General features: G+C 49.2%; 1 protein-coding gene across 1 annotated transcript in view; it reads right to left on the bottom strand.

Annotated features, from left to right (window-relative positions):
• The window catches only part of NOC2L (NOC2 like nucleolar associated transcriptional repressor), a 51,188-nt gene that overhangs the window by 17,180 nt on the left and 16,690 nt on the right, over positions 1–17,318 (bottom strand). The window contains exons 12-15 of the mRNA XM_063353929.1: positions 17,186–17,297; positions 10,187–10,300; positions 9,920–10,021; positions 4,986–5,129 (exon numbers count right to left, since the gene is read on the bottom strand). Of these exons, the coding sequence (XP_063209999.1) occupies positions 4,986–5,129; positions 9,920–10,021; positions 10,187–10,300; positions 17,186–17,297 (472 nt within the window). The remainder of the gene's footprint in view (positions 1–4,985; positions 5,130–9,919; positions 10,022–10,186; positions 10,301–17,185; positions 17,298–17,318) is intronic.

Here is a 17,318-nt window from a genome sequence, read left to right on the forward strand (position 1 = left end):
GTAAAAAGTCAATCTAACGTAAGCAGAAAGACACGACGCACAAGCAGGAATTGGAACAGGCAAAGGAGGAAGGGAATGAGCAACAGGAACAAAGGTTAGCATAGATACACTCAAAGGTCAACAGAGATCCAAAAAGAGTATCCTGAACCCAGGGCTGAGAACAAATCCAGAGGTCTGTATGGGCAGCTGTGGAGACACAGTGCTCCTGTCTGAGGGTGGGAACAAAAGACCAGACCATCTTCACAGCAGAAAACACAGGAAATATTCTTCAGCAGATCCCAAATCAACTACTTCTGGGGAGCGGAGCCCCAAAACTAGGGAGTTACAGTGCGTTGGCTGCAGCCTGTGAGCCAGGGTGGGGGAAAAGGTTTGTTTAAAGAGCAGTGTATGAACAAGACAGAAAGAGCAGCTCTTCGCAACGGACAGCAGCGCAGAGCCCCCAGCTTAGACAAATACGCAAGTTTGTAATGCATCAGTCTACGCCAACTCTTGATGTGGCCCATCACTGGGAGAGAAGTGGAGATGAGCTGTGGTCTCTGCAGCTGGCACCAGGAGCTGAACTTTGGCAATTAAATGACGACCAGCTTGTGTCACCTGCACTTTAATGGCGCAGAATCTATTTATGCATCCTTCAACAGGCACTATCAATACTGCATCAAGCCAAACAGGCCCTTTCTGGTAATCACGGGTCCCAGACTCACAACACGTCCCCCCCCCTCCCCCCCAGGACTGTTTGTAACACGGCTCCAGGTCTGTGCGGCTGGAGCCTGCGTCTGCTCCCCGGTCTCCTCCCCGGCAGGCAGCCTGAAAGCACCGCCGATGGACCGCCGACTCCAGCAGCACTTGCTAGCGGAGACGCCAGCCAGCAGACAGCACAGCGTTACTGTCGGTCTGAGACACCGCTATGGCAAGAGGAGTAATTCCCGAGGAGTACAAAGTCACCCCATTTATAGATCAGGCTCATATCAGGCTGCCAGCTGTATTCAGGCAATTTGTAGATGCTGCTTGGTATGGACGGCTTCTTAGAAAGACTCTTCTTACAGAGGGCAAAAGTCTATTTGTTCTGTCTAATACAGCTCTTTTGGTTTTAAAGTGTCCTGGAATCCAGAGAGAAAAAAGACCACTAAAACACTCCCATCTTTCTAGTCAGAACACCTCAACAGGAATTTTGAGAGTGGATGCCATCATGCCCACTTTAACCATTTGCAATTCTCCTTCTATTACTGCTTGTGCATCACTGTGTTGTCAGGCAACACCCAACACGGATCAAGCCCACAATGCTAGCACCTGTACAAATGTACCACGGATCATCACCCACCCTCCAGAAAAACCTCCCATCTGAAATGTGAGACGAGGATGAACGCGGAAGATCTGGAAACCCCATGGAAATGAGGCAATGCTTTCCATCAGCCCATTCCCTCACTTCACATGTCATTAAGCCTAACAGCCTGCTGGGCTGTGCTGTTCCCAAACAAAGGTTCCCTGGCTCAGCGCAAAGGTCTCCCCGGGAACCACGGAGCTGTAACACAGCCCAGCACACGCTGCGGGTCCTTCGCTGCCTTCTCCCTGCCAACCCAGGGCCCACACTAGTGCAGACGGACGTAAAAATCAGAGCTGCGCATTACGCAGCTGGATTCAACTTCATCTGCAGGCTCCACTTTTTTTTGGCTCCCTTTAGCTCCAAAAAGCACCGACTCTCAAACATTGATCTGCTTCTTTAAAAAAAAAAAAAAAAAAGAGTAAAGTTCTCAATCTTAAAATAACGTGGAAGAAGTCAGGCCAAACATATCTGGTGTGCCTATCCCTCCATACAACAGTTCCTGGGATGCAACGAGGGATGTCTCCATAGTCCCTCCACGTAAAGCTAAACGTTGCACCACCGTGCTCCATCCGCAGCACTAAATTCAATCCTCAGGCTGTTTCTTCTTGAAAATTATATAATATAGACCCTTAGGTAAAATCCAGCTTTCTAAAGCACACCAGCTACTCAGGAGTCCAGACCCGATCACATTCACAACCTTTATTCCCCTCATTTAAACCTATTTCTCTGTAATTCCCCTCCATGAAAGCCGCGTTTCAGCGTGTTGCATGGAAGAATTAGCTCAGAAGTTGGGCTCTGCTCCCTACAGCGGAGCAGGCACAAATGCATGGATGTGAATACCAGAGAGCATTTGCTTTCAATTGCTCTTGCTGGCAAGGGGGACATGCAAATACCTCCTCTCCCCTCACCCCCCCTCTTTTCCTTCCCTTTTCTGGTAGTGTTTGCTCAAGAGAAGTGCCAATGCCCCACATATCTTGGAGACAGCCTGGCAAACTCAACCCAGACTTCCAGGGACCCTCCAAATCATTCTGGGAAGCCCAGTCTCTGTGGGAGCTTTGGCCCTTCTTGGGAATCTACACCATCTGCCTGCAAAGGAGTAGGGGGAAAACACGGTGCCACCTGGGCACAAACTCTGCCCTCTGGGCACAAAAGATAAGCCACTATGGCTCTTCCACCCCGCAGAAGTACTGAGTGGGCTGTTTCCTCCGCTCCCAGGAGCGCTGATATCCCATTAACTGAAGGAAGAGAAAGGCTCCCTTCTCCCACAGTGAAACGCTGGAGAGGGACTTTTACAATGGCATGTAGTGATAGGACGAGGGGTAATGGCTGCAAACTGGAAGAGGGTAGATTTAGATGAGGTATCAGTAAGAAATTCTTCACTCTGAGGGTGGTGAGCCCCTGGCCCAGGTCGCCCAGAGAAGCTGTGGCTGCCCCATCCCTGGAGGGGTTCAAGGCCAGGTTGGACGGGGCTTGGAGCAACCTGGGCTGGTGGGAGGTGTCCCTGCCCAGGGCAGGGGGTGGCACTGTGTGGTCTTTAAGGTCCCTTCCAACCCAAACCATTCTATGAGTCTATAACACAGCGCAAAAACACAGCCTGCACAGGCAGCCTCCTGAGCAGCACTTCACACTGTTGCTCTATCCTCTTAAACGGCAGAACAACCATCTCCAAACAGGGTTGGCAAACTGGTGCCTCCTTCCCTTAACCACCCTCCCTTACTCGAAGCAGGCTGCCTCTCGCTGCCCCTCCAGAGCCAGCCCTGCCTGATTCATGCTACTCGGCCACCCAGATGTCCCTGGGAAAGCAGGTGCACCAATGTCAACTAGGAGACCCACAGGCAGCAAGATGTTAAAATAATCATTTAGCTCTTACACAAGGGACTGCAGCCAGAGTTGCCGGGAAAAGCAGACAGTGGCAGAGTTGTTGGAAACTCTGTTTTATTTTGCCGACGACCTTCCCCAGCCCATCTGTTTCACGGAGAACCCTAGAGGCTGAAATCTCTACCTCTGCAGAGTGGGTGGGTGGTCACAGCGTTGCCCACAAAAAAATACAGAACAACAAAACCCTAACCACTTCACTCCAGACGGGAAGCATAATTCCTTTAGCAAAACAGTCCAACCCAGAATGGCATTTACAGAACCAAAGACTACTTAGTCACTTCAAACCCAGTTCCATCAACCCCTTAATCCCAGAATAGCGCTGCTGTGTCCCGGCATGGATATGTCAGGATTTCAAAGGCTAATTTTCCTGCAGTCCCCGCCCCTGAGTGTCTGAAGACAAATTAGTCAGCACTGCAACTTCTGCTCCATGCCCAGCTCCATGCCAACAGGTGGAGATTTCAATGATGCGGAACTCCAGACCGTCCAACAACACCGTGTGGCCACTGAGAGACCACTCTGGCCCACCAGTTACCTTGCACACAGAAATATTTCCACTTCTCTCCTGCCAGGCAATGAAGAGTCAGACCCACTACTTCCTCTCACACAGAGACACATGCACACATACAGTTCACCTGCTATCAGGCTTGCAAAGGCTGGTGTGCTGGATAATAAGCAAAGATAAAATGGCCAACCCAAAGGACACACAAACAAAGCTTCATTAAAAAGGCTTCCTTCCCTTTGGCTTCATTACATAGGGCCTGGATTTCAAAGGATGGAGCAAAGCAGAAGAAAAATAAGCTTCAAGCAAGGACACTGAAAGGAACGTCCTGACAATATGCTACACCATTCCTAGGAGGAACAGGCAGAGTCCTGGAGCAGGGGAAACAAGGAGAAAGGAGCATCTCTCAGCCTGTTAGCCAGATGGCCAGCTATTAGCTAACACACCCTCTAATATACTGGCTTTTAGCTGTGCTATAGTTCATTTCCTAAGATAAGAGGGCGGTTTCCACCATCACCTTAGCCACTCCTCTTCATCTCATCACTAAGGTGGAATCCTGACATTTAACTCAACTGCTCCACCGGGGCGGTGAGCCACTCAGAGCCACTGCAACTTTTCTACGTGTCAAATGTGCTCAACATTTTCTCAGCAGGCTGGATGCTTAGGCTGCAGACAGAAGAACATACCAGCCTCCCTCTTGAGAAGCAACTGCAGCGCCCAGGATGCCTCATCACTGTTCTTATGGCTCAGAACTTTCCTGATTCTACAGCTCTGTCTCCACAAGGGCCCAGGAAAATGGGGAAAGGTTTGCCGCAGGATCCCGAACTGCCACATATCAGTCTGCTGGTGCCTTGGTTCTACACTGCTGGAGACTGGTCTCTGCAGACCAGGAGGAAACAACCCTTAAAGAGGTGGCAGAATTCCGCCCTATCACTTTAGGCACAAACTGCTACCTACGTATCAGGAATGGGATGACAAAAACAAAGAAACTTCTCAATACAGAAGATGCCCCAGCAAAGCAAGGCGCTTCCATGCATGCGTGTGTGTTATAAATAATAGAAGGGTGTAATTTATCGACTGTGTTTTCCATGAGGCTCTTGGCTGCAGGGTGTTGCCAGCTATAGCATCAGAGCCCTGCCGAGTTCAGTTGTTTGTGAACCTCTGCCCCACCCCACACGCTCCCTTTCCATGATCTCGTTGTCCCTCCTCCCTCTGTCACCCGCTCAACCCCAGCAGCCGGAGCCTGACTGTCTTTCCAGGAAGCCCAAATCGAAGTAGCAGACTCACCACAGACTCCCTGCTGGCCACGCCGAAGGTAGCTTTCTGACGCCTGCTGGCGATGTAGGCAGAATTTTCCTGCAGTTTCTCCAGGAGCTGCCGGATAGGCTTGCAGTAGTTGGAAATCTTGCATTCCTTCAAGAAAGATTTTAGCTGGGAGGAGGAAAAGGAGAGGAAGAATGAAAGCAATGTAATAATTTCCATAAAGAGATCCCATCAGCAAAAACACATTTCCCACCCCCGGTGACAGACAGCATGGGGTATCTTTTCCCTTCAATTCATACCATACTCCAAAGTATCGCCCATATTCAACCCTGCGGGTCCTGCCACCCTGGGCTGGGAGGATGCAAAGAGTTGCAGTGACAGGCCAGATGTTTGTACACAATCAGTGCAGGGACCTTGCTCAAAACCAGCTCTTTGCACCCTTTAACACTACTTCTTTCTGAAAAAAAATACGTATCAGTGGAGTTGAAGCAGCCAGCTCTCTGGGGCCTCAGCTCCTAGCTGCCATTGTAGTTACAATATCACTGTCTCCTGCTCGGCCAAAGAGTAAGAGGGACCGTGGACTAGATGCACACACACCAGGAGTTAACAGCGGATAGTAGATGGTCAAAAGCACAGGGAAGCCAGGATTAGAATGGGGAAAGGTGTCTGCGGGTTAAGACTAGAAAACCGTTGGATATTGGGATGGGAATACCAAATACAAGAGGCTGTGGATGAGACTGATGGTTGGGATTGAAGGCAGAGTTTGAGAAGAGACTTAAAACCGGGGTGGAAGCGTCCGTGGCCTGGGAGTAAGGGTCTCTGGCGTAGCTTGGTGGGAAAATGTGGTGCCACTAAGCAGCAGAGCTGCGGGTCAGGACAGACGGCCATCTGCAGAGTCACACAGGGTGAAGTTTGCTTAATGTCTGACTATACCAGCCCAATTCCAACTGGCACCACTGAGTTTTCAGGGGAACAAACCCACACACCCATCACACAAAAATCTGCCCTCCCTGTGGACTTGTGCAGCGTGTGCCTAGATAATTCTCTCTTTTAGACCCAAAGCCTTATGCATAACCCTCAGGACAAGAGCCAGGAAACCGCAAACCCTACTGCTGCCTTAAAGAGCAAGGACCATCCTACTCCCAGAGAATCTGCTCCTGCCCTCCCTCTGTGCCCAAAACACACTTCGCTACTCTCAGACTATGAGATTTCAAACAGGGCACGTTTTTGTGTTTTCTGTTTTAATCTCAGTAGCCTCATCCTTAAGCAAACCTCTGCACCAAAGATTTCCCCTCCCAATACAAACCACCCTCCAACACCACTGCACTGTTCTGACGTGTCCGAACTAAAAACTAAGGCAGCAGTGGATGCTCTTGATGACACAGAGAGAGATGGGAGTCCAGATTGACTCACAGTTTGAATTCCAGTCTACTACACTGCCTGCTAACAGTTTTCACCAACCCCAAGACAAGCCCCTGGCGTGCTGTCCAAATTCTGCAGGCCAGGCTCTTTGCTAGAGCCATATATATATATATATACACGTATAATACACACACGCATTACCCAGGCACTTGATTTAGAGAAACAGATCCAACAAGGCAAAAGAAAATGGTTAACCACAATTGAACACTCATCTCAGCTGGGACCTGCAGATGCTATCATGATAGAGATAAAGGGTTTCTAGTCAGCAAATACAATACTGCCTTCTCTACTTACGGCCTCAAATGTTCTGCCTCAGAAGACAGTGCTGGGGGAAGGAGCAAGACGTCTTCCTCCATTAAAGCCTACATGTTGGATTGATCTTACATGCCAAGTGGGTAGGTATTAAATGTTAATCAAGAGGTGACAGTCACACCCAGCCCCTCTCTGTCAGGACACTGCTCTCCTGATGCGTATATTGGTGCAGGATCTGCTGTCTGCCACACACATGGACAATGTCCCCCATTACCTAGCAGCAGGGGCTTCTCTTTTCCCTTTATCCCCAGCATACACCTACCTGCCATCAAACATCCAACTTGGACAAATGGGAGTTAAAATGAACCTTTCCCCCTTTCCACAAAGAAACAGCCCATCAAACAAGTACAAAGGAACCATCAGCGAAACTATTCTTCTGCTGGTGAAGCCTGTCCTACCCTCACCCCTCCTTTCTAAAATATTTATTTTTTATAGGTGCTGCATATTTATCTCCACTGAGGGATGCATTTGTCATTCGATTTATCTCACTTGATCCCCACAGCTGCAGCCCCAGATCCATTTCATCCGCTGCCACATACATTATCATTTTTCTTTCGTTGCAGAAGTGTCACCAGAAATCCTGCAAAATCTCAGGCTCTATCTGTGCAGTTTGTGTTGTGCGTTCGCTCTCACAGCCATATGCTTCATTTCTTCTTTCCCCCTCCTCTCTCCAACCCCTGCAATCCCTCACAGTCCCACCACTATCTGCCACAGATATTAACGAAACGTAATGAGATCTCAGTCCTGTGTTAAGAGGCAGGGAACAACCAAGAAGGTAAAAGAAGATAGAGGAGAGGGAGAGAGAGAGAGAAAGGGACTCTGTATGCCTTTTTTCACTGTGCCAAATACAACAACCATATCTTTACAGAATAAAACAATCAGAACATACGCGTGTATATGTCATTAACATCTCACGTCGGTTCCTAGCTAAGCAGCTCTGTGATTAGTGGGATTGATTCTGTTGAACTGCCAGCCTTAAACACCAATGGTTTATACCAGCAGAGACCACAGCAAAAAAACACCTCCTCTTACTGTAAACGACGCAGGGAACTATAAATGATCTGAAGCAGCTGGGTGTGTGTGTTCCAGGGAATCCAAATTGAGCCCAATCCCCCACTCACAAAAATCAGAGGGGACAGAGAGCAAGCAGCAGCAGGAGCAGCTGCTGGCAAGGCAAACTGGTACCTCCTGCCCTTCTGTCTTGCTGCAAGTAATGCCTAAATCGTGTCATCTCCTGCCTGCACCCAGCAGTACCTACCCCTTATTGATGCCTGCCCAGTTTTTTCCCTTTAACCTCCCACCTCTGCTCTCCGATGCCTGTCCGGGCTCTAGAGGAGGGAAGAGGCAGCCTTTTCCAAGCATCCAGACTCACAGGCTCTGCGCTCTGAGCTCCTCACCAGCCTGCGGAGGCAGTGACCACCATGGGGTCATCCCAGTGGCTGGGCAGAACAGAAGCCTTTGAACTGCCTCCTGGTTCCTACTGGCTCTCCTTTCCTTTGATCTGCCCGGGAGCTTCCTGCCTTCCAGGCAAGGAGGTTTTAAAGTTCAGTTTGAAGGCAGTTCAGCCTAGCTTCTCCCAAAGCCGCTGACCAGAAGACGAGGAATGCAACCCTTGCCAGCTGGAACACAGCCCCTACGACACGGCACTGAGAGAAGCGTGAGCTCATCGGGGAGGAAGAATCAGGACAGATGGATTTTTACAGTTAACTGGAACCATTCCAGGAGAAAAGCCTCCCCCCCCACACTTTCCCGAAGACTCTGAGATTTTGGGAAGCTAACCTCAGCACCCCAGCCCAGCAGACACCACGAGGCTGTGGTTAGTGGCAGCCAAATAAGAATCCGATAGCATTAATTCTCTGCAGAAATACAGGCTGGTCCCAGGGTGTGTTTGGAAGCCACAGGGCGCTTGGTGCCAGAGGGCCGTCAGCCGTTTTTCATTCCAGCTAGAACATCGTCTCCGACAGCTTCGATGCTCTCAACAGCTGCTGGCTGAGAGGGAAGGGCTTTGTTCGCTGCCGATAAGCCAGAAGCACGCAAAGCGAGAGCAAGCGCGGGGAGCCGCTCTCCTAGCACAGAGAGTGCCTGTCAGCTCGCATTAGCCAAAGCAGCCTACTGCCAGCTAGGCAATGGCCTGTGCCAGGCTGCAGGGACCCAGCCAAGAGCCATGCGCCTGACAGATGCCAGCCTATTACACACAGCAGAAACAAGGAGATTTGCCTCCCAAGCAGCCTGCGGGTCCCAGCCGAGACATTGCTCCCACGTCAACCAGAGGCATCATAGCAACAAGGTACGCACACAGGGTCTCACGGCAGACAGCAAAGCGAAGCAGAGGCTCATGTCCCCATGGAGGATACGACAGCAGCCCTCTGCCAAACTTGCATGGCACCTGCCGCTCACGAGTTAAAAATAGAGAGGATTAGGAGGAAAGGGAGGGAACAAGTTCCAACGCGTTTGCACTGAGAGATCTTACTGTTCAAAGCAGAGAGGTCACTGCTCATTCAAAACTGAAGCCACCCAGCTAGCAAGGTATTAGGGAAAGATTACGCACAGCACACCCAGACGCAGAGCACCATTAGGCAGTTTTACTGCGGATGATGAAGTACATAAACACAAAGTGGCTTGGAAGAACACCCTGCACCATGGCATGGCAGGGGAGAGGCAATGGAGACTATTTTGCAGCACTGCTCTTCCGTGCAGCAAGGAGGAGGGATGGAGACAAGAATTGTACTGTTTTGTATGGAGAGACTTGGGGAGAAAGTGCCCCGGTGGAGAGAGACACTGTGAAAGGAGGGAAGATTGCCATCTTGTGGAGAGCACGTGAGGGAGGCCGTAAGGCAAGGAAAAGTATGGGCTCCCAGACCACGGGTACCGCTCTGAGACAATACAGCAATTTGGGAAACTCTGACGTGCCAAGAACTCATCTGTGTTTGCTAATCAAAACCACATCCCTACAGCAGTTATGCGGCCCTCTGTTCCACTGTGGCTCCCAAAAGAGTGGCTAACTCCACAGCCACTTTCACCCACCTTCAGCCTCCTAATTAAATATGATGCCTCTGTTCCTCCCCAAGAATTCCCCAAAACGCAAAGAAAAACTATAATTAAGAAAAGGCAAATGACGCTCTCCTTACATTCTGAGGACCATCTTGAGATCACTGTTAGCTTAAATGACGTTATCCCACTCTGCGCACATTCATGGCACGACCGAGAAGCGTCTTACAGCTTACCTGAATGACAGTGGGGAGAACCAACTCTGGGAATCCAATGCTGTAGGCTTGGCAATGGAGATACTCAAGCATCAGGTCATAGAGCTGGTCAATGAGTCCATCCTGGGGAGGGGAAGCAGAAATAGAGATATTAGGAACTAAACCCTACAGCACCCAGGTTGGGAAATGAGTCTCCAGCCTTACCGGACAGGAACACAAAGCATACTGCTAGGGCAACCCTCGTTTACAGAGAAGCAGTGCACTTTTGGCCACTGGGGTTCCACTTACTCGGAAGGCCTTCTCCTGCAGGTTGACATTGGAAAGCTTCAAGATCACTGCAAAGTTTATAGGCTTAGCACTCATCCGTCCTGGCTTCTTGTTGAAATCCACTTGTTGGAAAACCTACAACAGAAAAAAAACGAGTGTAAAGATGATCACACCGCAAAACAAAACAGATACCAAATGACTCAACTAAGATCACGCAGTTGGTGACAGAGCTGAGAAGACAATCAAAAAATCCTGATTTCTGCTTGCCTGTTCTGATCACCGTCCCACACCTTTCTTAAATACCATAGCAAGGGACAGTTAGAGAGCAAACACCAACAACACTTGAAACTTTAGAGACCTGAGTGTGAAAAATGCCACAGAAGCGCAAGGTAAAAGGAAACCAACACAGGCAACAACACAAGAAAATACAGGTTTGTTCTTCAGACCCATACTTCTAATGGTCAGAAAGATCATACTACGAAGCTTGAGTGTATTTTGGAGCTGTCCCTTAAGGTGAGCAGCTTTTGAATAGCAAGACTAAGTGTTGCTTAGACCAAATCCATTTCCCTTTTATTGTCACTGAAATAATTGGCCCAGGAAGCAGAGAGACCAGTAAGCCCTTTTTGCAAACACCCCATTGCCAGGCACGATTTCTGTTCTAACACATTTCCCATTAGTGTCCCTTGTACCAGTGATAACTGAACAGCCTTCGAATAACTACATATTAGTCGCCATGGACACATTTCATTTTATAGCAAGGGACATGGAGAAAAACTGGCCCCTCCCCAGAGTCTGAGAGGAGACCATGAACCCCGCTCATCAAGAAGACGAGCACACACAAGCTCTAGGGTACAGCTGGGTGTCCAGTAGACTAGTCAAAAAGCAGACTTACACCTTTGGTTTTGTGTTTTTCCAGAGCTTGTTTAATGATAATGGTTGGGGAGAGGAGTATTTCTGAAAGAGAAGGTACAGAGCTTACATAGTAGAAAGAAGAAAACGGAGAGGAAGTTTACGTATGTGCGTGTGACTGGCTCTCCAGGGTGGCATTTCAAGTTTGATTTTAACTAAGAAAAGCCATTATTGCCTTAAAACTTCATAAACTCCCAGAGGAGTTTGTTAACTCCTCCTCCCAGAGCAGGGCCACAAAGATGATCCGAGGGCTGGAGCCCCTCTGCTGTGAGGACAGGCTGAGAGAATTGGGGGGGTTCAGCCTGGAGAAGAGAAGGCTCTGGGGAGACCTTGGAGCCCCTTCCAGTCCCTGAAGGGGGCCTACAAGAAAGCTGGGGAGGGGCTGTTTGCAAGGGCATGGAGCCATAGGACGAGGGGCAATGGTTTAAACTAGAGCAGGGCAGGTTTAGGTTAGACATCAGGAAGAAGTTCTTTACACTGAGGGTGGTGAGACACTGGCCCAGGTTGCCCAGAGAGGTGGGGGAGGCCCCATCCCTGGAGACATTCAAGGCCAGGCTGGATGAGGCTCTGAGCAACCTGATCTAGTTACAGATGTCCCTGCTCACTGCAGGGCAGGGGGACGAGATGGCCTTTAAAGGTCCCTTCCAACCCAATATATGCTATCATTCTATGAAACTGTAATCAAGACCAAGAACTATATGGAAGCTTTTTCCCCACTCCCTCCTTTTAGGAAGGAGCTTCCCACCTTCAGTGGGAGAAGGGTAGAACGTATCAATGAGAATTTCCATTCTTCACTTCCCTGAAAGGCTACGTGCAGCACAGAGGAAAGTTATCTTCCGCTGAGATCGGCTAGAGGCAGAACCTGCCTTGGTCCCCACCGCCCTGAGCAGGCATCAGGGTACACTATCCCAAGAAGCCCGTGTGTTGTGCTGCTCTGAAGCTGTGATACACGAAGGAACACAAGGTTTCTAAAACGAGCAGCGACGCAAATATGGCTTTTCCCAGCCCTGTAGCAGCAAACATCAGGAGAAAGATGATAAAAGCTGCAAAAACCACTTGATCCAGGGCAGAGCCCCAGAGACCCCCATTGGGGGATAACAAGTGGCAATCAAGGGCAATGATCTCATTTTAAAAATAAAAATCAGCCAACAATTGGTAATCATTTGCATATCTGATGACAACATTGAGGGGGGCTGATGAGGAGAATTATCCTGCCACCCATACTTTTGAGCACCTCAAAAGCAGCCCACAGTTCCTCCCCGTCCCCAACGCTTTTAAATCATGCTTCTGAGCAGGAAATAATTTCTAGTCCCTCTATGCGGCAGCGACACATTCATCATCAGACCCCAACCAGCCCAGCAACGTGGGGATATGCGGCACACTGATTGCTAGAGGGTGAGGCGAGGAGGAAAGGGAGGGTGTTCAGGTCACGTGGACAGCCCCAGGCCAGAAAAGCATGGAGACGACTATTGATTTTTTTACATTTTATTTGTCAATCCAGGTTATTTGGAAGGGAGGGACAAGCCTGGTGGCTTGCGAAAACAAAGAGCCCTAGCCTAGGGAATCGATGCTATAAACCTCGTTATGCACAGTTATTTCTTTGGCCAAAACAGTAGTATTGATCCCTGAGGTCAGACACATTAAAGCAAAAGGCATCAGGCTCTGTGGGATCCTAACATGCCGCTAGGCAAGCGGGGAAATGCAACCAGAGGTTTTGAAACTCTCCCAGGAGGTGCTAGGGAGCCGGTCAGGACATGTGGGAAGGAGGGAAATCGTGGTTCCCATCTCAAGACTGTGCAGAAGGGATCAGTTATGGGCCAGACTGAAGCAGAGGATGACTGATATCTAGGAATCCTGGGGCAGGGTGGAAAGGCGATAATGAGGGACTAGAGTGCCAGAAAATGTCAAAAGCCAACAATTTGGCTTAAGTGATAACCACTAGCAGACAGAGGAAAGGACAGGGCAACACAGGCAGGAAGGAGAAGGATTTTTTGGCAGTCTGAAGCTCACAGACGATTTCCACATGGATAGTAGGAAGAGTGCTCAGATACACAGTTTACGCTGCCAGAGCACAAACCAGGGAACCAGCTCTGCACCCACAGCACTCCCACTGTGTCGCCCCATCCGCTCCCCATTTCTTTCTCCCAGGCTCTAGCAAAAGCCTCCTGGCATCTGCTTTGATCACCCCAAAGCTGCCCCAGGCCAGCCCACGGCAGCCCAGCACACAGGGCTTTGCTGGGCCTGCCTGCAGCCTTCCCTCAGCTCCCTCGGTCACCCTCCCACTTCACCAAGGGAGGGCTGAGACAGCCTAATTAAGCAGCTTCAGCAGAGTCTGATTATTGCCAAGTACAGACAAGCTGCCCAACTTTCTGCAGAAGCTGTACTGAAGTACTCAGACACAAAACTGTTAAGATTAGAAGGGACCTCTGGAAGTCATCTATCAGGTTCAACTAGAACAGGTTGTTCAGGGCTACGTCCAGTCAGATTTTGAGTATCTCCAAGGACAGATGGGGGGTTGCTTTGGTTCTTTTTCCTTCATTGTTTAAGTCGGTGAGGATGTTGTCATTACAGGGTTCCTCCTCCTCCTCCTCAAGTGGAGGACGTTGCAATTCTCTCTGTTGGGCTACACGAGGCTTCCATCTGCCTGTTTCTCCAACCTGTCAAGGTTCCTGTGAATTCCAGGACATTATCTGGTGTATAAACAACTCCTCCCAAGTTTGTATCATCTGCAAGCTTGCTGATGGTGCTCCTCTGCCCCACCATTCAAATCATTAACGTATATGATAACCAGTATCAGCCCCAGTATTGGTCCCCAGGGTACATCACTAGTGGCCTCTACTTAGATTTCATGCCACTGATCACAGCAGGAGCCTGGAACTTCAGCCAGCTGCCAATACACCTCACAGGCTGCTCATCTAGTCTGCAATTTAACAGCTTGTCTGCAAGGAAGTTATGGGAGCTGGTATCCAAAACCTTGACAAAGAGGAGATAAACAACATCCACTGCTCTCCTGTTACCACTGACCCAGTCATCTCGCTGTAGAAGTCTATTAGATTGGTCAGGCATGATTTCACTCAAACAACCCCCGGTACCTGCAGGGCTGTGATCCAGAATTTAAGAGCTACAATATAGTGGTGGAGGGAGGAGAACGAGGAAGAGTAAAGATGCAGCTTCAGTTGGTGCAGTGGTTCAGCTTAGTTTGTCTAAAGTTCCAGATTTTCCTCTCTGTGTAAAGGAGGCAAAAAGCCCATGTCTCGTAGAACGCTAATTTCAGATCTGTGCTTAAATGTATGACAGTGCCCAGCATTATCAATTCTCCAACTTTGCATCATCCCATTTTCTCGACACAATCTGCTGCCCACTCCCATCTGCGTTGCACTCCAAGCGCCTGGGGACTTTCGCCGAAGCAAGCTGCCCATCCAAAACAAGACTCAAGCCATTTAAGTGTTCAACTGAAAAACTCATGCCTTCCTAAGCATGTCAGGGTTAAACTCCCCTGCCATCCCTCCACAGACGAAGCCAATTTTAAAATCGGCATGCGAAGTCTGCCTGTGGGGAGATTTCCACCTTGTTTATCCATACCTGCCCTCCAGCAGATGAGCCACCAATTTTCCTGCTGCAGAAACTAGTGCCTGTCACACAATAATTGAAGTGATGGGGAGGAAAAAAAAGAAAAAAGCCTGGGATCTCACAGGCCCTTCAAGACGAATAACAATACAAAAATAAAAGCCTGTCTGCTTTACACTCCTCCCAAACCACCTCCTCCATTCACAAGATGTAATTTTAGCAAGCTGTTTCTTTTGCTCCATCCTGGAAAGCAGAGTAAGAGAGGAGGCAGCACTGGATGCCCACGCTGGGCCCTTGTCAAGATGCATCAAGTAGTCAGCTCTCATCTCTATTGGCAGGGGCTCGGGGAATTCCTGTTCCTATGGGAATTGCACAAACATTCAATCTGCTGTTTTTTGAAAGCACAGCAGCGACAGGGCTGAGACAAGAGGTAGCAAGGGATGGGTTTCCTTGATGGAGAGGGGGAAGGGAAAACAGACTTACACAGGAAGCTTCACAGAATCTACACTCCAAGGCTGTGCAAAGCCCTCTCCAAAAAGCACGCAAAACATAGTCACCAACTCCACAGACATTCTTTTACTGCACTTCGATTCAGTTGCAACAGTGACAGAGAGAAAAGCCTTTCCTCCTTCCTATCAAACGGAGCACACCTTATGCTGGGAAGGTTTCATTCCGCTCCCCTGACCCCAAGTCACTCCCCTCAAGTCTACTCCTGCTTATACCAATACACTGACCAGATCCTTCAACCTCATGATGGTTTGGATAATGAGCTTGAAATGGCTTTTGTTTCATGATATGGTGTGGCATGGGACTATTGACTAAGTCACTGCTGAATTTGTGAGCTGGCAGAAACAGGCTCATAGTTAAAGCGCTGGGTTGGGCATCAGAATGCAGATTCTCCTCCCAGCATCACCACAACCACCCTGGGACTTTGGGCAGGTCACTTCCCCTCCGTGTGCTAAAGCTTCCTACCATCTCATCCGCACAGCTGGAACACATCTCCTGCCTGAAGACAGTTGTGGAGACACACCAAGGGTTGTGTTCAGATACCTCTGTAACAGAGAGGAGGTGAGAGTTGGGAAAAGATGGAAGTACAAAGGGAATAGCCCTGAATGCTCTCGGGAACTCCACAGAATATTTGAGGGATCCCTTGCAGAAGATAGGCAGGAAGAAGGGAAAGGTTGTCAGCTGCAGGGAGATACAGGAGTTAAACATCATGCCAGTCACCTTAGGTTACAGAACTTAAAAGCAAAATAATTGCTAAAGTAATGTGAAAGAGTATGCAAGCAACACACAGGCACACATTTACCCTGCCCCCATCTTTTCCTTGTCACCAACACCTGGACAAGCTGAGTAGTGCCTCACAAACAAACACAGCAGGATCGGATGTGGTCACGGGCTTGTGGAAGCTGGGAGGAAGCTCAGCATGCAGTGTGGTAACGTCTGGCTGGGGCCCGACACAGATTACAGCCAAGGTGCTGGGGCCAGAACGCAAAGAGGGGCGGGAGGGGGGGCTCCGAGGGGAAAAAGGCTTTATCTCTCAGAGCACTAAGAAGTACAAAGCAAAGAAACCACCCTCACCCCAAGCTCCACTACCCCCAGAGTGGAGATGCCTCTATCATTAAATCTGGTTGGCAGCATTTCAAATATGCATGAACAAGAGGAAGGAAGCAGGCGAATGGCAAAGCCACACAGGCCACGGCCAGGGAGCAGCGGAGGAGGCGGGAGAGCAGGAGGAGATTTATAAACATCGCTGCCTTCCACAGGCTCAGAGGATGTGGTTTGCAGAGGACGTTTACAACACAAACCCACAAAAGCCTTTGCTTCAACAGAACTTGATTAGGAATGAGCCCGGCTGACTGGGGTCATTTATTATAGAAGTCTCCCTCCCTCTTCCTCTTCAGTGTCCAGCCTCATGCCAATCTACTGGGGCTTCTGCAGTCCTCATCCTGCCTCACTCATGCTTCTTCAGGGAGATTTGGCTGCATCACTTCTGTACCACCTTCTTAGAGCAGCAAGGCTAGAGAGACATCAAGCATCTGATACGTGGGAAAGCTGGATGGTCTCTTAGCACCAGTATTTCACCAAACATACTGCATGGTTGCGTTCACCGAGATTTTTTTTTCCTAAATAAATTCTGAATTCTTGAAGGGCTTTTGCCTTCCATTTCCCTTTAGTCTGCAGTTAGAAGAAAATCCTTTTGCTACGATATGAACACACCAGCAGGATCAAGCAACATCAGCTTGGGAAGTTACTGCAACCAGTTGAGCCTCTGAATCTCTTTGGCAAACCCTTTGCCTATTCCAGCTGCATTAGTTAAACCACATTGGAACATATTTTTGCACCTCTGATACCCTCCACTCACAGGCCAATAAAAGTTTAATCCCATTTGCTAACCCAACAATACATTCAGTCTGATGCTGTTTGCCAGGGATTTTAGGAAGTAAGCAAATTGGGCAATCTTGGGAGCTGTTGGTGGGTATAGTGAGTGTGCTTATTAGGTAGCAGGAATCAGCCGTTGCTAGTCAACATGAACCAACTGACCTCCAGGATAAGTGGCAACACTGGGATGAAGGTCCTGGTGTTCTCAGACAACAGCGTAAGTGCACGGATGCAGTGCATGCGCAGAGGGTAGAAACGAGCCGTCGGTACCAGCCTAGAGAATAAAAAAAAAGAA

The sequence above is a fragment of the Chroicocephalus ridibundus genome, chromosome 16 (assembly GCF_963924245.1).
Source record: "Chroicocephalus ridibundus chromosome 16, bChrRid1.1, whole genome shotgun sequence".
NCBI lineage: Eukaryota > Metazoa > Chordata > Aves > Charadriiformes > Laridae > Chroicocephalus > Chroicocephalus ridibundus.